The sequence below is a fragment of the Rhinatrema bivittatum genome, chromosome 6, assembly GCF_901001135.1.
Source record: "Rhinatrema bivittatum chromosome 6, aRhiBiv1.1, whole genome shotgun sequence".
Taxonomy (NCBI): domain Eukaryota; kingdom Metazoa; phylum Chordata; class Amphibia; order Gymnophiona; family Rhinatrematidae; genus Rhinatrema; species Rhinatrema bivittatum.
Window position 1 is genome coordinate 331,205,465 of NC_042620.1, and position 20,254 is coordinate 331,225,718.

Sequence of the window (20,254 nt, forward strand, 5' to 3'; positions counted from 1 at the left end):
CTGGGCTTGATGGACCCTTGGTCTGACCCAGTATGGCATGTTCTTATGTTTCTTATGTTCTTAATCCAGATTTCTTTGTTGCTATTTCAAAGCTCGCAAGCCGGTGTGTTACAATCTTGTGTTTGATTTGCCAGGTTATGGGCAGCCAAGGAAAGCTTTGCAGAACGGCAGTAATACGTTCACGGTTCCCAAGTCCTTTGGTGAGTCTCACCACACCCAGCTCTGCATGATCTGTAAAGTGCGCAGCTGGTTGGCAGAAGGCTAACAGAAAAGAGAATTACAATAATCAGGCCTGGTTGTCACCTAATGCTTGGACAACTGTCCTAAAGTCATTAACAGGTAGCAAGAGTTTAAGTCTGCACAACATCCACACCTTTGAAAACAGAAGACTTCACCCCCAGATCTTATGTGAGGCTTCATCGATAAGGTGGAGTCTGTGGGTTAACCAGGCCTGAACAGAAGCAAAGCACGTATTCAATAGCTGGCTGCCTGCCAAGAAGACAGGTTGGGCAAAAGAAACGACCATCGTCAGCGTAGAGTTTAAAATGAATACCCAGCTCAACCCAATGATTTACAGAGTGGCGTCACGTGCATTATAAGGAATAAAACCGCAGGTAGTGCAGACCCCTGAGGGACTCCGGTCCTCCCTCCGTGGCTATTTCGAGGAAGCTGTTAAAACCGAAACCCTGTTGCACATGATCGGTCAAGCAAGAGGAAGACCACTGAAGCACAAAGCCCAACATAGCCATTTTTTTTCAAGTGATTAAGCAGAATGGCATGATTAAGAGTATCCAATGTGGCAAATATGTCAAGTAAAGCCATAACGTGTAGCCCGGTCAAAGGCTCAGCGGATGGAAACGACACCGGACAGTAATAGAGTCTCTGTGCCCTGCGGTTTATAGAACCCAAACCGAAATTGATTTAATGCAGCATGTTGTTCCAAAAAAAAATCATTTAACTGAGACAGGAGGCAGGGTGAGGCAGCTGCCTCAGGTAGCAACATTTTGGGGGGGGGGGGGGGGGGGGGGGGGGGGGGGGGCAAAGCACCTCTGCGGTGGCCGCCTCAACCTAGATCCAGATACAAAATGCCTGTTGGCAAAAAGAAGACACCAGTAAGCCCCAAATGACAAAAAGACCCTGGGGATCCCAGGCTTCACGGGCAGAAGACACTAGCGATGGCGCCAAGCTCTAATGTGCCTGCGGGGATCTCCCGCTCCGCAGACAGAAAGACACTGGCGGCGGCGGTGCGGGACCGTGACGTGCCTGCAGGGTTCCTGCACCCCAAGGGCAGGAAGAAAAAGGGGACCTGGTGAGGAGTGTGAGGAAAAGGAAGAGAAGGGGTGAGTGAGTGAGAAGGGAGGGAGGAGAAGAAGGTGAGAGAGAGAGGATGGGAATGTAAGGGAGCGAGAGCACAAGCAAGTGCGCGTGTGCATGTGAGGGTGAGCAAGCCTATGTATGTATGTATGTATGTATGTATGTATGTATGTATAGGTGCACAAGTGTGCGAATATGAGAATGACCGTATGCGTGTTTAGAGAGTGCATTTATATGAGGGAAAGCTGACAAAGTTTAAGGTGAATTCTAAAAGCCGGGCGTGCACCAAAATTGGGAGACGCGCGTGCATGCAGGACATGCACGCCTGTGCCGGATTTCAAAAGCCGCCTACATGCGCGTTCATCCCCCGTTACACGAATATCTCAAGCCGATTAAGAAAGGGGTGTGGTGTGGGCACTCCAGGGCGGGGCCTAGAGATGTGCGCATAACTACGTACATGCCTGGGTGCGCGCCAAGGTCCAGTAACTTTACTTCTGCTATAAAGGAGGCGCAAGTTAAAAAAAACCCCAAAACAGCCATTTCTGAAGGGTTTAAAGGATCTGGGGTAACTGGGGGCGGGGACTGCAGGCTATGAAACCAGAGGGGTTTGGAGGACCTAGCTCTACATTTTGCGGACAACCTGGTCATGGCGTAGATACTCACCGGTTATAAAATTCACCGTCCCTTATGCGGCTCAGACCTGTGGATGCGTGTCTGTGCGCACCCCATTGCAAAACAGGATGCACACATACTTGCGCTCAGGCTGTGTTATAACATACATGCAGATCTGTGCATCGTCACACGTGTCAATGTGCACCTGCATGCCCCTTTGAAAGTTACTGTACCTGGGTGCAACCTCCCTTCCCCCACTAATCCAGGACAATTTCAGGGTGACTGGAAATCAAAAGTTCCCAGGTATGGATATTTTTTTAATCCTTTCTAGTAATAATTGTGAGTTATTTCATGAATCTGCTGTTTTTAAATATTTTATTGCTGTTTGAGAACTTTAAAAAAAATTTTTATATGAATTTAATTATAGAACGTTATTTTGTCAGCTATCTTGAAATATTTATTTTTTTCTTAGTATTGTTTTATTATTATGATTGATGTTTTATATTGCCTGATTTTATTGTTTTATAAGGAAGGGAATATTTCTGTTTGTCCATTGTTGCACTGCATACAAAGTCTGGCTCTTTGCAGTTTCCAGTTCAGTTTTTGTCTGCGTGTTTCTACTTATACTTTCTGGACACTTTATTCTGTATTTGGTGAGGGTCTGTCTGTTTTCTGGTGTGTGATGGAGGAGAGATATTCTGCTACTGTACAGTTTCTGTGTAGGCTTGTTCTGTTTTCCTAATAGGAGGTATATTGGTATTTAGAGTCTGGTATAATATTTGCAGTGTTGCATTTCCATAAATAGTGCTGGCAGTTGGTGCAGTTTTGGTACTATATTTTAATTGTAGTTCAGTTTATTCATGGCTTTCCGAGGGTCGAGCTCAAACCCAACGTACTATACAATATGGGCTCCAAGTGTCTTTTTTGCAGGGTTTCCTCATTGGCACCACTGCAATGCATATGAATATAACATATGTTGCTATAAGTGATATTTATACATCAGAAGACTGTACTTTGTCCTTTTCCATGTAAAATCTGTTATTGTAAATGCATAATCTTTACTAGGGTGTGGTGAGGGGAGGGGCAGCAGCTGTAAGGTTCGTCTAAGGCACCCAGTACCTTTGCATTGGCCTGTAGAGAGTGTGTCACACACAGACTCCCACCCTTCACCTATCTCCCACTTCCCTAGGGGGCAAATGCTGGGGAAGGGTGGTAGGCAGGTGATAAGGCTCCTGGGAGTGTGGCAGGGTTGCCAGCCTCCTAGAAATAAATATCACTAATATTCTGCCACCCCTTCCCCAGCATTTCACATCCTCACCAGAAGGGCCAGACTCCAAGGGGGACCCCCACCTCAACTTCCTGGCCCATCTTGGGAGATCTGACCTGCACTGCGCCTGTGGTGGGGGGCTCGGGGGAGAGTGCTAGCTCATTCCTCGCTTCAGGCAGCAGACTGCCTCGAGTTATCCCTGGATGGAGGCCTCATGAGCAGATCTTAATGGTCTGGAAAGCATGTTTGAGGAGAACGCCTTCTCTCATGTAGGTAGGTCTATCTCCTGTTAGAATCTTGTCAATCAGTGTTGGGGTTTTGAATTTTGTTCTGTATGGTGCTGGCAGCCAGTGTAGCTTGTGTAGGAGAGGTGTGATGTGCTCATGTGGCCTGTGGTGCAGTGCAATTTGTGGAGGGCCTTATCTCTTAGGCCCTTGTACAGTGCATTGCAGTAGTCCAGTTGTGTGGCATGAACCACTGTGAGTAGGTTTAACTTCTTGGTAAGTTATGAAATGGAAAGTGACAGCTCTTTACTGTTGCTTGGATTTGTGGCAGCTTTGTGAGCTCCGAGTCCAATAAGACTCAGAGACCTTTATCTAGCTTTTTAGTGGGAATTTGCAGGTTCCAAATGGTCATTTCAGGTCAGGGATTTGATTGTGCCTGTTCTATATCCACAATCTGCTTGAGATTTAATTACTCTGAATAATTTTGTGTCATCTGCAAATTTGATCACCTCACTCGTTGTACCCCTTTCCAGATCATTTATATATATATTAAAAAGCACTGGTACAAGTACAGATCCCTGAGGCACTCCACTGTTTACCCTTTTCCACTGAGAAAAGGGACCATTTAATCCTACTCTCTCTTTCCTGTCTTTTAACCAGTTTGTAATCCACGAAAGGACATCACCTCCTATCCCATGAATTTTTAGATTTCATAGAAGCCTCTCATGAGGGACTTTGTCAAACGCCTTCTGAAAATCCAAATACACCACATCTTCTGGTTCACCTTTATCCACATGTTTATTAACCCCTTCAAAAAAATGAAGCAGGTTTGTGAGGCAAGACTTCCCTTGGGTAAATCCATGCTGGCTGAGTCCCTTAAATCATGTCTATCTGTTCTGTGATTTAAATCTTTAGAATAGTTTCCATGATTTTTCCTGGCACTGGTCAGGCTCACCCTTTTTAAATATTGGGGTTACATTAGCCACCCTCCAGTACTCAGGTACAATGGTTGATTTTAATGATAGGTTACAAATTACTAATAATAGATTTGAAATTTCATTTTTGAGTATCTTTCAGAACCCTGGGGTGTATATTATCCGGTCCAGGTGATTTGCTACTCTTTAGTTTGTCAATCTGGCCTACTACATCTTCCAGGTTCACTGGGATTTGGTTCAGTTCATCCGAATCATTACTCCTGAAAACCACCTCTGGAATAGGTATCTTCCCAACATCTTCCTCAGTAAACAACGAAGCAAAGAATTATTTTAGTCTTTCCACGATGGCCTTATCTTCCCCTTTAACCCCTCGATCATCTAACGGTCCAACTTACTCCCTCACAGGCTTCCTACTTCAGATATATTTTTAAAAGGTTTTTATTATGAGTTTTTGCCTCTACAGCCAAATTCTTTTCAAATTCTCTCTTATCAATGTTTTACATTTAATTTGCCAATGTTTATGCTTTTTCCTATTTTTTTTTTTTTTTAGATGGATCCTTCTTCCAGTTTTTGAAGGAAGATTTTTTGGCTAAAATAGCCTCTTTCACCTCCCCTTTTAACCATTCTGGCAATCGTTTTGCCTTCCTTCCACCTTTCTTAATGTGTGGAATACATATGGACTGTGCTTCTAGGATGGTATTTTTAAACAATGTCCTCACTTGTTGCACTCTTAACTTTTGTAGCTTCACCTTCCAGTTTTTTCTATTTTCTTCATTTTATCAAAGTTTCCCTTTTGAAAGTTTAAGTGTTAGAGCTATAGATTTACTTATTGTCCCCCTTTCAATCATTAATTCAAATTTGATCATATTATGATCACTATTGCCAAGTGGCCCCACCACCATTACCTCTCTCACCAAGTCCTGCGTTCCACTAAGAATTAAATCTAAAATTGCTCCCTCTTGTTGGTTTCTGAACCAATTGCTCCATGAAGCAATCATTTATTCCATCCAGGAACTTTATGTCTCTAGCAAGTCCTAATGTTACATTTACCCAGTCAATATTGGGGTAATGAAATCTCCCATTATTACTGCACTGGCAAATTGGTTAGCTTCCCTGATTTTCTCTTAGCATTTCATCATCCATCTTATTTTGGCCTGATGGACGGTAGTATACTCCTATCACTATACTCTTACCTACACACAAGGGATTTCTACCCATATAGATTCTACTGAGCATTTAGTCTCTTGTATGATCTTTATCCTGTTGGATTCTATGCCATCCAGGACCTAAAGCATCACCTCCCCCCCCCCCCCCCACCAGGTTGATCCTCCCTATCATTGCGATATAATTTGTACCCCGATATAGCACTGTCCCATTGGTTATCTTTCTTCCACCAGGGCTTTGAGATGCCAATTATGTCAATCTCATCATTCACTGCTATACACTCTAACTCTCCCATCTTACTTCTTAGACTTCTGGCATTAGCATACAAACATTTCAAAGTAAGGTTTTTTGTTTGTATTAACAACCTGCTTTTCAGTTGACAGGGATAAACTGGAATCTTTTAGCTCAGTTGATTCTTCAATTCTAGGCACATGGGTGGGATGCCCTAACTGTTTCATTAGTATCCTTCGAAGCTACCTCCCTCCAACCATGCGCTGCTGAGCGACTGTCGGCTTTTCCCCTTGTTGTAGTTTAAAAGCTGCTCTGTCTCCTTTCTAAAGGTTAGCGTCAGCAGCCTGGAGGGCCAGGGAAAAGTTTGGAAACCAAAGATTTGCCTGGATAACTCCCGTTACCCAAACAAATCTTTGGGGTGTGGACCTCACGGTTTCTGCCGTGAGAGAAGTCTCTTCCAGTGCAAAGAAGGTCATCTCGTGTTGTCTGAGAGGGAGGGGACCTTAAAGCAGCTGGCTTCTGAGTTCTGACCGCCCCAGGTCGAAAGAAAAATGCAGCGATTCCAACAGAAGCCGCTTTCCCTGAACCAGGGAGCCAGGCCATCTGAACTCTGCCAAGTTGCACTGATCATGCACCAACGGGGAAAAATAAAAGCAAAACAAATAGTTTGAGAATTACATTACATCACATGTCTTCCCAGAGCAGAGCACGAGCTGCGCTGAATGATTCCCAGCTATGGAGCAATCAAGAAGCAGCCCCTCCAGGGGCTGGAACATTCCCAGCATTCCATACCGAGGACGTTACTCACTTCCTGGCACTCGGACAGTTGGATACCACTCGTGGCCTTTGACATCTTCCTTTCTAGAAATTCTTCAAAGTTTGCTCAGCCCTTCAGACGTCACCCCCCCCCCCCCCCTCCTTCCCAGATTAGGCAAGGAGACGGAAAAAGGACACCTAAAGTGGCGGGGCACAGGCTGTGTCCCAAAGGCCCTACCATGCTACAGTAGTGTAAAGCGCGCACTTTTATTTTACTGCAGTAAAAGAAGCTCCCGCCAAGAACGTCATGTCTGCATTGTACATATTTCTGCCAAAATAACTTCTGGCTCAGTTTGCAGAATTTCTCACCACATGGAATAAACAAGGTTCTGGAGGACAATGAACAATTTCACCCCCACCTGCCCGAAGACTTATTTCCAACTTAGAGTGACAGAACTCCAGCCATAGTGCGAGCCCAATGTCGAGAGGTTTTCTCCCTGTTTTTGTGCCCGTTGGGAATAACCTGTTGTCATCACGGATCAGGCGTGACGCGGTTTTGCATGGGCACGGATGGATTGGGTCACAAGTCTGAAAGACACCAAGTCCCATGTGTAACCGGAACAGTGCGGTCTTGTCCAGGGGCAGGACGGATTCCGGGAGCATCTCCAGGAGCTATTTAAAGGGGAGGCAGCTTGCCAAAAAAAACAAACAAAAAACCTAAAACATGAAAAGGACAATTATGTGAACCAGGCAGCAAAAGCCAAAAACATGAGCAAAAGAAGCAAGGCTGCAGTAGAACAAGGAGAAGAGAGAGGGAATTATCAAACAGGAAAGCTTAAACAGATTAGGGCTCTTTAGCTTGGAAAAAAGAAGATGACTGAGCGGGAATATGATTGAGATTTCTAAAATCATGAATAGGGGAGGATTATTTACCCTTTCAAAACAAGACTAGGACTAGGGGACATGCCATGAAACTAGCAACCGGCAGATTTCAACAAATCGTAGGAAGTATTTTATCCAGCGATGGAATCTGTTGCCAGAGGACGTGGTCAAGGCAACGAACGTAGCGGGGTTGAAAAGAGGATCGGCCAAGTTCCTGAAGGAAGAGTCCATTAGCAGTTATTGTGCAGGTAGAGCTGGGGAAACCGGCGCTTATCTCTGGGAGTGAGATACAAGAAATAGATCAACTATTGGGGATCTACCGGGTACTTGTGACCCGGACTGGCCACTGTCGGAGACAGGATGCTGGGCACGATGGACTTTGGTCTGACCCAGCATGGTACGTCTTATGGTCTGACCTGGAGGAACTGGGAGGCACCGTAAGAGGTGTACTGAGTTGCCAGAGGAAGGGGAACCTTGGAACCAATATGCCTGTCACTTGAGCATTGACTAAGGGAAGCCCCTAGAACAGGGGTGCCCAAACTTGATCCTCAAGGTCCACAACCTGGTAGGGATTTTCACAACGAATATGTCTGAGATCTATTTGTATACAATGGAGGCAGTGCATGCAAATAGATCTCATGCATATTCGTTGTGAAAATCCTGAAAACCCAACTGCATGGCGGCCCTCGAGGACCGAGTTTGGGCATGCCCACACCGTCACGGGTAAGTGAAAAGGGGCAGAAGTAACTCATCACGTGTCTGGCTTACAAAGGTTACATGATGGGAAACTTAGGGCAGTAACATTTCCACGCTGTAGTATGCAGAATATTGACACGTTGCAGCTATGCGGCATGCGTTCATTAATTGGAAAACACAGAACTGGGATGTTCGATTGACTTACTCAGTCTTTCCTTGTGAATAAATGTACAATATACTGGCTCAAAGATTTGAAATGGAGCCACTGCTTTTGCAGTAGTTATCAACAGCTAAAGGCCTCTGCCCAGCTACCCCTGGTCATGCCACTGCAGGCCCTCCTCAGTCTCCACTGCCCTCTGAATCGGTGCCAAGCATACTTGAGCTCTGTTAGGGACCTGCGTACCATCTCCGCTGGCAGGCTGGCAATGCTTGGGATAAGCCTAACCTCAGAGCTCATTGCCCAGTTACCCCAGGCTGTAGTTTATCTGGTGGACACTTGGCGACCGAGCCATGCCAGTGTTCCACTGTCCACGTCACTCAGACCCCTTGGTCTTCTGGCAAGGTGCCACTTGCTGCTGGCAGGCTCCGCGGGCTGTCATCCTGCCTCACGTCGCACACGGCCCCACTTTCTCATTAGGCATGCAGAAGCTGGCATGAAGTCTGAATGATAACACACAATATTTTATTTATTTAAAAGTTTGTATATACCGCACAATAGGGCATATATATGTCCGTGTAGGCGATTATTTTCCTGTACACAGCAGTGCAGGGGTTAACCATCTTTGCATGTACAGCCTAATTAGTAAGAAACGAAGGCGCTTATTTATCAGAAGAAAATGAAGATTAAAAGGTTAAGAAGTTCTCCGACTCTCCAAGCGCCTGGAGTGTATCCCCTGATTCCATAGGATTAGCACCTGCTTGGTAAATTCAGAAGAAGGTTATATTTATTTATTTAATTTTTATATACCGTCACCCGGAACACGAGGTTCCATCTTTACGGTTAACAATCAATTAAGAACAGAGTAATACAATAAAAATCAATTAAGAATAATAAACTAATAAAATGATTAACAAACATAAAATTAGCATTAATATAGATAAGAATATGAAAGAAAATCAATTAAAAAACTGCGAGCTTAAATGTCATTCTGGGTGTTACTTCCATAAGCTTGTAAAGAGCACCATGTTTTTAAGTCTCTTAAACTTCTTTAGATTGACCTGCAGTCTTAGTTCTAATGGCAAAAACTGTTCCAGAGTTTCGGACCCGCAACAGAAATGTAAGCAATGGCTTCCTGGTTTCTTTTCCTGCTCCAGCAGTTTCCCTCCTGCTCTTTGGGCCTCCAGCTCAGTTGGAACTGGGACTGGGATCTGGAACCAGGAGCCTTCATGTACAACAACCTGGGGCCTTTTGTCCCCCCCTGTTTCATATTCCTTCCCAACTCACTTTAGTCCAATGCTTGCAGTGTCAGTCCTCGACTGGGTGACCACACATTGAGGGTCCTGCAATCATGGGTCCTACATCCGGCCAGCAGGTGCCACCAGGCTCTGGGGGGGCTGTGAGTGCTTCCTCCACGGCATCTCCAGATCCAGGGAGTGGAAGACCCAAGCTGGGAATCGGACCCAGAGATCGCTCGACATGGTAGTGCACCCAGCGCTGGCACAAAGCCACAGGCAGCACAAACAGAGAAAGAGCTACCATCAGGCCCAGGGTCTTGCTTTCCACACAATCTGTTTCCATGGTGGTAGCAATAAAGTCCTATCCACAGCATTTCCTAAAACCCAAGGATGGCACTCTACGAACATGACACCATTTAATATGTCGCAGTTTGTCACGTGGGATCAGTATTATCCCTGCTGCTATTTAATATTTCTATGGCACCACTTGCTGAGAACTTAGTGGTTTATGATATTCATTTATATGCTGATGATATCCAACTGTATGCTAGCATGGCTGGAAATCAGACTCAAGTACACCTAAACTCATTTTGCCGATTGGGTGACGAACCATAGTTTGAAATTACATCCAAAAGGTCTGAGGTGCTGTGGATCATCCGCTTGGACAGGGTGTAGAAGGAGTAGAGTAGTGTCCTCAGAAGCCTTTAGAGGGTAAGCTTTTTATGGAAAGACAAAATAGCCTGCAGAAGATTAGACAATTGCATCCCTACCTCTCTACGAGACAATTAGCTACAGTAATTGATGCTGTGATGACTAGTTGATTGGATTACTGTAATCCTCTCTAGCAGGGCTTTACCCCAGCCAATAGTCCCATGATTACAGCTCCTTCCAAACACTGCAGGTGGGGGTTCTCACAGGTGTCCAGGCCAGGGACCACTTGACTCCCATGTTTATGAAACTTACATTAGCTTCCAGTTATCCGGAGACTTACATTAAAAAATTCTTCATGTTTGTTTAGAAGTGTTGGAAAGAGTCAGGACAGGAGCTGCTGTCTATGCACAGACCTTTAAGCTCTCCTCCAAGCACATCTTCACAGGTGAAACTGGAATTTATCCGAAAGGCAGTGTTTGTTTATGCTGCTCCTAATGAATAGAATGCAGTCTCTTATGATATTCACGTCGAATCTTCCTGCGTTATAGGGAAAAGATCAAATCTTATCTTAGCTATTTGATCGGGCTTTCCCCGAGTCAAAACAGGACTGGTGGCATTACGTCTAGAAGGTTCTTAATATTTAAAGATCAGTTTATTTATTATCTGGAGTTGGTGGGGGTTAGACATGGGGGAAGGAGAGGGGGGTTCAATGATTATCAGTAAGGGTTGGGGCTAAGTGATTGACGGGTTGTTTGGGTGGGCTGATTTGGGATTGTCTATAATTATGTGGTGCAGTTGGTTGAGGATGGGAGGTTATTTATAAAATGTTTGTCATTTTTATCGTAACTACTTTTAGTTACTTGACAAAAGCAGATCAATCAAAATAAAATGTATTAAGTTGTAAGAATTTGATATTCCACCTGTTCCTGAGGGTGAGCCCAAGGTGGATTATATAAAGTAGAGAGGCACCGAGTACATAAGGAATGAATACATGCATGTATAACTTGGGGGATGTACAGCACCACCCGTGGCTTTATCAAGGCAGTACACAACATCATTCCTATGTGCTACCAGTTGGAGGAAAATGCTAACCGCAAGCCCCCAAAGAGTTAAGTTCCAATTTTCATATATTTTTTGCACCATATACAGTTCACATGACACAAGAATTGGGTCCCCACCTCTTAAGGATGGAACGTCTTTCAGATGGGGCTGGGGGATGTTTGTGCGAACGTCACTTCACTCTGGCCAGAATGTTCTGTTTAATGAAGGTTTATTATTAACTGAAGCCTAGTTTATCGAAAAACCACATAAACCAAAAAAGGTCCTCACTGCCGAGTGAAACAAGTTAACATATGACCACAAAAATCCACCTGCTCAGTTATATACTTTTACTGTTACGCTAGTCAACTTTCTAAGGGACAGTGGTATTGTTGGACCTACCAGCTTGTGACTATGGTCTCATTCCATAACCGTCATCCCCTTACTTTTTAAATAATATTTCTGAACGGGCATCATGTCTCAGTAATCCACAGTCACTACCATGTGGGGACTGAAATAAGGAAACAGATTGCCCTGCAAGAAAGCCGAGTACTTAGATTAGAAAGTGGAAGAGGACAGGAACACATTGCAGGTTTCTGAACCCATTCGTCTCAGTTAGAAGTGAATGGGAGGAGCCGAGCGTTCACTCAGGGCTCCTGCCCCCAGGGCCCTCTCACATCGGCACACTTGTTTTACACGTTTGGTCACCGGAGAGAGAAACCGGATGGTAAAATTCAGAATACCAAAGGACGATTATTTAGTTCTTGCTGATGGTGGCTGACAGTCTGTCCTCTCTTTTCAGCAGGAGGCACAAGACAGCACCTGCAGTCTGGCAGCCCCTCAGTGGAGAGAGAGGGGCATTGCATGGGCAGTCCACCTGCTGGGGGGGGTTGCTGACCAGACCTGCGCTTTCCTGTGTCCTACTACGCAGGCAAAAATACATTTTCACACCAAACGTTACTCCCACTATAATTTGGGGTGCAGCTGTGCGTGCTGAGGTCTCAGCTGGCCTCTCCCTCCCAGAGTGCGGCAGCACAGATAAAGTCAAGCGGGGGAGGGGAGGGGGGTGTCAGTGAGTGGACAGGACAGGAGAAGGTACTCCTGGCATGTGTTAGTCTAAACCCCACAGAGCAAACAATTTGTATTAAAAGAGAGCATCGAAGATTGAGCTTTTTCAACACAAGATGACATTGTGAATGGTCATGCTTATTAGGGAAGGAATGGAGAATAAAACAGAGAATGTCGTAATGCCTCTGTATCACTCCATGGTCTGACTGCACCTTGAGTATTGTGTGCAGCTCTGGTCACCATATGTCAAAAAAAAGATATAGCTGAACTAGAAAAGGTACAAAGAAGGGCGACCAAAATGATAAAGAAGATGGAGTGATTCTCCTTGAGAAAAGGCTAAAGAGGTAAGGACTCTTCAGCTTGGAGAAGAGACGGCTGAGACGAGATATGATGGAGGTCTATAAAATAATGAGTGTAGTGGAACGAGTAAACGTGAATCGGTTGTTTACTCTTTCATACAGTACAAAAACTAGGAGAAACTATTAAGTTATTAACTAGTATATTTAAGTGAAATAGGAAAAACATGTTTTTCTACTCAACGCATAATTAAGCTCTGCAGTTCGTTGCCAGAGAATGTGATGGAAGCTGTTAGTGTATCTGCGTTTAAAAAAAGGGTTTGCCCAAGTTCCCGGTGGAAAAATCCATAAACCATTATTAAGGTGGAGTTCCAAAAAAAAATAAAAAAATTGCCCTGCTTATCCCTGGGATAAGCATCATGGAATCTACCTTCTGCGATCCTGCCAGGTACTGGTGACCTGGACTGGCCGTGGTTGGAAACAGGATGCTGGGCTGGATGGACCTTTGGTCTGACCCAGTTTGGCAATGTCTTATCGTCTTATGCCTCTGTACAATGCTTACTAAAGTCAGCAGAGAATTACAGAAAGCTAGGGCTGGAAGGGACCCCTGAGAAGTGAAGTCCGTCCCTCTGCCTTCAGGCAGGATCCCTTGGACCGGTATCGTTGCAGACCGGTGCATCTGGCCCTGCTCTCGCAAGCCTCCAAGCACCTCCCTGGGTGACCCAAACACACAGAGACATAAGACGTTGCCGAACTGGGACCATCGAGCCCAGCATCCTCTTTCCAACGACGATCAATCCAGGATGCAAGTACCTGGCAGATCCTGCTTAGAAGGCTTGTCCTTAAATCTAACCTCAGCCTCGCCAGCCCCATTACTCGGTGCCCCTTTTTCTCACCGGAGGAAAACAGCCCGTCGTCATCCTCACTTTAATCCTTTATGTGCTCAAAGGTTGGTTAGTGGCCGTCAATTTGGTTTTGATCAAATAAACCGGGCATTTTTCAGAAAGGTAGGTTCCTTTTCTTTAATGGGCTGAATGAGCCCCGCTGCAGTTCCTGCAAATTCCTTTCAACCTTAAACTTGGGGTTTCTGTTCACGTGGGACGAAATCAGAGCGAGAAAGAGGGGAAAGGCTCAGATAGACCCGGGGGGGGGGGGGGGGGGGGGGGGGGGGGGCATTGCCTATTCGCACAACCTAGGATAAGTCTTCTCCTGGGAATTCAGGGGGCACTGGCACCTTCCCCAGGTTTCCAACAGGAATGTCCTTACCAGGGATAGAAACATTAGCAGGACCCGTGGGGGGTTATTAACTCGTTAAAGATTGGATTCGGGAAGGTAAGGATCAGCCCATCCCGACCCTGGCAGAGAGAGAAATCTGGGCGCACCCTGCGCTTCCTCCACAAACTCTTTCCCATGCTTAAGAAAAAACACAGGAAGAGGTAAGGAAATCTACACGGAAACGCAATAAGACAAAGCAAGGGCTCTGAAAATAGAAGCCAGCAGGCTGTGCATTTCCTTTCCACGCCGGCTGCAGTCGGCGTTGCGGTCCTTACGTTCCCAGGCGAGCTGAAGGGACACTTTTGCAGGTCCACGTTAGTAGATGGATGTTTTAAAAAAAAAAAAAAAAACGGTGGGCGCAGGCTCCAGGGCAGCGGGGAAAGCAGGAATACTCGGTCCTTCCACACAGAGTCCTTTCACTTTCCTGACTCCTGGAGGAGCGCTCAGTCCTCCCACAGAGTCCCTGCCATTTCGCCGCAGATAAATTTAAAGGCCCAATGCACAGTTGCACCACAAATCAGTAAAAGGAGCGCGCAGACAGACAGCAGCAGGCCAAGCCGAATGTGTTTCACGACAGACTCCCATCTGTTATGAAAGCCGATGGACCCCGCAAACGTCGTAGCTCGTCGGCTGTGACATTTATTTATTTTATGTAATGCATTCACAGCCCGCTGACGTGCAGTTCTCAGCGGATTACGTCAGCACGCACGCAGGTAGATCACGGCAAGGCAGAGCGGTGTCGTGCGGCAGAGCGGGCCCCCCGTGGGAAGGGCCCAGCGTTCCTGCCACGCGTCTACGGCGGCCGCGTGGAAGGGGGAATGACACTCAAGCCCCGTAGGGCTCCTTGAACGCTGCCGTGGGCCGCTCCTCTTTGCGTGTGGCCCCTGACCGGATTTAAAGACGGGGGTTGCCCACAGGCAGAGCACTGGGCTGGGAGGTTTTGCTACCGGAAAAAATCGGATCACGGCCTTCCCCCCCTCGTGCTCCATGGCAGACGCAACTCAGAATCGGCGAGAGCCGCCCTCTTTTTCACAATCCCGTGCTTTCCTCAGGGCAGAGACGGGTCAGGACCACTTCAGTCTTTCTGAGAAAGACTCAATGGCGCTAACCGCTCACAAGCGGCGCCAGCTCGACTCCCCCTTTTTTTTGTCTGTTCATCTTGTGCCCATGTCCGGCACATGCGCACCCCCCCCCCCCCTTCTCTTTTTTTTGGGGAAAAAAGTTCACCGTGGCTACTGTCTGCCCGCAGGACCGTGCCAGCCTCGGGCAACGTTTCCTCCCGCAGCCCCTGCCGCAGCAGTAACGTGGCCATGCCAGAACCAAGGGGGTTAAAAGGTGGCCCAGATGTGAAAACCTCTGGCTGGTCCCTGCTGGGGGGGGGGGGGATTGTGCCCGAGTCTCAGAGCGGCTGCTTCCCGGTGCCCCCCCCCCGCCGGTCGTACTCGGGGCTGCTGCATCCTGGCAGCAGGAGAGCCCGCAGTGGATGCCAGCTCGGGCTCATCTCTCACCCCCACCGCCTCTGTATTGACCGGAGGGGCACGACTAGGTCCGTCTCTGTATAAAAACGGTATCCAGGAACCAAAAAAAGGAGATTATGGGGGAGCAAACGGATCCTGCGATAAATCTCTGCACATTGGCTGGCCCAGCAAGAAGGGGCCCTGTTTAACCGATAGTGACTGCCCACTCCCATATATCCCCCAAAGCTGAGGGGGCAAGGCTGCTTATCTGATGACCCCCCCCCGCCCCCCACTGCCGGGGGGGAGGGGGGACGGACACTTTCACTATTAGAGAGTGACGGGGCTGAAGGAGACATTTAGATAAAGAGGTGCCCGCCGCATCCTCTGCAGGCCGTCACCCTGGGACTGGGCTGCAGTCAGAACTCGCGCCCAGGTCCCGCCCTTCCTCCCATGCCCACAACCTCCTCGCATAGCGCAGGGAAAGGTGCCCCCCCCCCCCCCATTCCCCTCATCCTGTATTTGGAAGTCGCTGCCTTTGTGGTACCTGCGCTTCAGGGACAGGGCCTAAGCCAGGACTGGGGGTTCGGTGCCATTGCCGGTCCCTTCTGGTCGCCCGTGACTTGGTCCGGACCGGTTCTGGGACTGGCTGTTGGGGAGAGGGGGGGGGGGGCTGTCTCATTGCTCCGGCCTTAAAACGAGCTGCTCTTGTTATCTCGCAGGAAATGGCTGCTGGAAAGGGCAGGATTCATATTATTCCAAACCGTTTCCATCGCCTGCACTGCGCTAAGGCCAATCAAAGACGCAGGAGTCCGGTCCCAGTGTTTTTCTTAGCTTTGGGATTGATTGCAATAGCGCAAGGCACAGAAGAACCTCAGATAGCGCGTCCATGGCAGGCACGGACAGGCTGACAGCACCGGCCTGCTCCAGGCCCCCCCCCCCCCCCCCGGCAGAGAATGGCTCCCCGCCCGTTCTTTGTCCTCGTCCCCTTTCCTACGTTTTTCAGAAAACAGGACAAAAGGGACCCGTAAGAACATCAAAAACTATTCTGGAAGCATTTTCAAAGGCAGTGATTTGCTTGGAAGTCAAATAGTATTTAAAAAAAAAAGAAAGAAAATACAATGTATAAAACATAGCAAAATCAATCCACATTCATTTTGGAGCTGTTTGCACAATTTTGTTTTCCAGTTTGCGCAAATTTCATTTCAAAACTGTGAAGTGAGATAGCACTGCAGACCCGGATATTAACCCGTTAAACGGAGCCGATGCAGTGAAACGCGCGCTGAAAAAATGGGCGCTAGTATTAAGTGCCCATGGTCTTAACGTGTGTGCAGCCACATCCCCTAGGCACCCAATACAATATTTAAATGAGAGGCAGCGTTAAAAGAGGATTGTGCATCCGTAGCGCCCAATTGCAGCGGGCGCTCAATACGAGCGTCCGTTTTCATCCTGCTTTTTTTTTTTGTTATAATTCACTTTGGCAACCTCAGCAAAATATTAGGTGCCCCTTGCTATGGTCGTCCAAATTGTGTGGCCATAAGAAAAGTGGGTTTCTTTTCATCAAGTCAATGTACAATTGGTTTTCTCCACCAAAAGCAGTAAATTAAGGTGTCACAATGATGCGATGGTGGAGGACGCACTTATCACCTATGTTTTAATGCTTTGCATGAGATCTTGACCGCAAGCCGACTTTACTCTGCCTCCGAGGCCGGACGTAAATTTGCCGCGTTAAAAAGTGTGCATTGGGCGCCCGGCGCTTTCCTGCATCGGGGGTAATGGCTAATATCCTTATCTACATGCAATGTACATTTCATGGGCGCTATCAGGTATGCGTTTGTTTGGGCGCACGTTTTGGACGCGCTAATCTCCTTACTGCATCGGGCACTAGTCTAGTGCACCCGTAGACCCGTGCGCTGGGCGGAGTGCACCTCATTGCCTCAGCCCCCTTCTCCGGGCAGGGATCTATTCCCCAGAACCTCCTCTTCCCAGATGTCCTCGACTCTGCCACGCGATGGGGCTGGAGGCAAGGAGTTAACCATGGCTGCAAACTCAACAGCACCTGTCCCTCTTCTAAGGGCAAACTTCTCCATCACATCATTTTCTTCCCTGCCCGTACAAAATACATTCCCACTTTGCATGTCATGTTCCTATCCTTCACCGTAGCTGGCAGGAGAGACCTTTCTGGCAGGGAAGGATCGCTGGAGTTTACAAAACAGGCAGCAGTCTTCCAAGGGCCACACACAATACATAGGGTTAAGGCCTCAAACGAATTAGGGGGGGGGGGGGGGGGTACAGAATGCAGTGGAAGAACGGAAAGCCGGATGCTCACTGTTAATGCAGGAAGCTGAAATCCCAGAATCAAGAGGGCATTTGCCATCTCCCCTGCCCCTGGTGCCACCCCCCTGCTTATAGCAGCCCAGAAAGATCCGCCATCTTCCGGGTAACTTGCTCAGTGCTTCCTCACCCCCTCCTACAACCATTATTGGACATGTCAGCTGAAATAACACGCACCGACAGGGATTGTCAGTGCATGTTTAGCAACGTATCCACAGTGCGAAAGACTGACCAGGTTAACGCGGCTTCTACTAGCGCGCTAACAGTGAAAGAGCGCGGGTTCAGTCTGCCCAAGAGCTCCGCACCCCTGCAGAAGCGCCCGGAGCAGCAGAGAGAGGATTATTCCGTTAAAAGCACCGCCAAGAGAAACTCGAAAGCGCCCCCTCGGCGTTTTCCGTCCCAGTCCCTCGGCTCCTGCCCATCCGCGGCCAGAGGCGCCATCTAGCGGCCGAGCGCAGCCTCGCTGGCTGGGTCCCGACCCGCGCCGGGGAATCGAAACCACATCCCGGCGAAACAACAAGGGCGTCCCGGCCGGGGCGATCGGCGGGAGAGCGTTTCTGAAACTACGCGGGGTCGGGCGCGGAGGAGAGAGCCGGACGCGCTGTGGCCCCGGGGGGGGGGGGGGGGGTTGCGCGCCTATTCCCGGCAGCGCGGGCCAGGCTCCGGTCACCTGTCGGTCGGTTGCGCGCCTGCAGGCTGCCGGTTTGTTTGTTCTCCTTTCCATCACCAGTTTCCGGTCCTCCTAGGAAAGAGCCCTCCCGAGCTGAGCTCTTGCAACCCCTGCCCCAACATCTGGCGAGAGCGCCCCGCGTTCTCGAGCGCCCTGCGTTCTCTAGCGCCTGCCCCCCCCCCCCCCCCAGCGCGGGGCCAATCAGAAGCCGAGCCCAAGTGCCCGGGGTGCCCCGGCTGCTGGCACGGATGCCCCCCCGAGCGCTCTTACCTTGCGCCCAGAGTAACCCGGGCAGGAGGGTAGACGGCCAGGCGCTGGGATGGATCATGGCTCGGGTGCACCGCAGGACGGGGGCTACTGCCAGGTAAGTCCGAGAAGTCCCCCCCCACGGCCGAGCGGCTCTTCCCTCGGATGTTCCGGTCCAATAGCTGCGGATCCCCCGGGACGCGGCTTCCACTTTTTTTTTCGGTTCGAGTTCAAATTCCGCTCCTCGGCAGTTCTTTGTGCTGTATTCAGTCCCCCCCTCAGATCATCTCTCTTTTTTTTTTTTTTTTGTTACATTTCTCCTTAGGCAACACAAAACGTAAGAAACCCCTCCCTCTTCCCCCCTTAAAAAGTCACCGACAGTGAAAACAGCTTTTCCGAGCTCCCCTCCAGCTGTGCTGGGGATCCAGCGGTGCAGGTGTGCGAAGGCGCCTGGACGGGGAGCTCTGCTCGGGAGAGGCAGGAGCCGGGCTGCAGGACCCCCGGGACAGAGGACCAGGCTGCAGGACCCCCGCAGGTTAAGAGCTGCTGGGATGGGTCGAGGCCGAGCTGAGGAAACCGACGTCAGAGCCGAGGGGGGACCTCGCCGTGCAGCTTCCGAGATCCAAGCCAAAAAAAAAAAATAAAACCATTTCAGAGTTTCCTGCAACTTCACCCGAAGTCCCTTAGACTGCTCCGTGAGGAGAGAGGGGGGAGAGGAAGGCTGATCGTCGGGAGACAAGAGTGAATAAGAAGGGGGGAGAGGTAGACTGAGCACTGAGAAAAGTGAACAGGGAGAGGGGAAGTGGAGGCTGATTTGGGTGGGAGAATGCACAAAAAGAGAGAGGGGCAAGTAGACTATTCCCTTAGCTCTCTCAAGGCTCAAACTGAAGTTAGACTGCATTTTTAAATAGTAGGGCAGCCAGGAAGCAGAAGTTTAGTATTTGTATATTTAAAAAAAAAAAAAAAGTAGCCAGAAGCTAGAAATAAGGTTGAAAAGTTCAGCTCAGTTACTCACCTTGGAAAGGTGTTGAGGTACTGTGATTGGGTTTGAATAGGGACCAACATGTGTTAATCAAGAGAGCAGTGACTCACTCTGGCTGACTAATTGAAGTTAGACTGTTTGGATTTCCCACCCCTAGCTCATCCTTTAATTTATAGGCAGGTGCCACTCACTAAAACCCCCTAAAACCCACCCCCGACCCTTTAAATTAAATCCCCCACCCTCCCGAACCCCCCCCCCCCCCCCCCAACGCCTTAAGAAACACCTTATTGAGAGTTTGATCATTCCCCTGTGCCACTACCAGACATATAGTGAATTCACTCATACATTTAAAGGACATTAATTAGACACATTCCTACTCCCATAGCAACCCAAAACCTAAGTAGGAACTGAACAAATTTGAGATGAAGGCAGCAGCCCAGCAGCAAGAGGGGGGCTTCCCAGTCTTTTGCATCGAGTGTCACATGTATGATATTTTACCCGCCGGTGAGAAGTTGTACATGTGCATGCGATGCAAAGAGCTCCTGGCTCTCAGAGAACGAGTCCGATCTCTGGGGGCTAGAGTGGCAGACCTGGAGGAGCTGAGGCAGACAGAGAGGTAAACAGATGAGACCTTCAGGGACATAGCAGTCAAGTCCCAACTTCAGACTGGCAGCCCTGGTGCTGCCTTGGAGGAAGAAGGTCTCATGATGGGAGATCATCAACCTGGTGCAGCAGGAAAGGATCCTGTAGCAAGGACCTGCTCT

The 20,254-nt window shown here is 48.4% G+C and overlaps 1 protein-coding gene across 1 annotated transcript in view; it reads right to left on the reverse strand.

The window, feature by feature from the left end:
• LOC115094728 (vascular endothelial growth factor receptor kdr-like) overlaps nt 1–19,069 on the reverse strand; it is a 311,596-nt gene extending 292,527 nt beyond the window's left edge. The window contains exon 1 of the mRNA XM_029607986.1: nt 18,533–19,069. Within this exon, the coding sequence (XP_029463846.1) occupies nt 18,533–18,590 (58 nt within the window). The 5' untranslated portion in view covers nt 18,591–19,069. The remainder of the gene's footprint in view (nt 1–18,532) is intronic.
• Between the last annotated feature and the right edge of the window lie 1,185 nt (nt 19,070–20,254).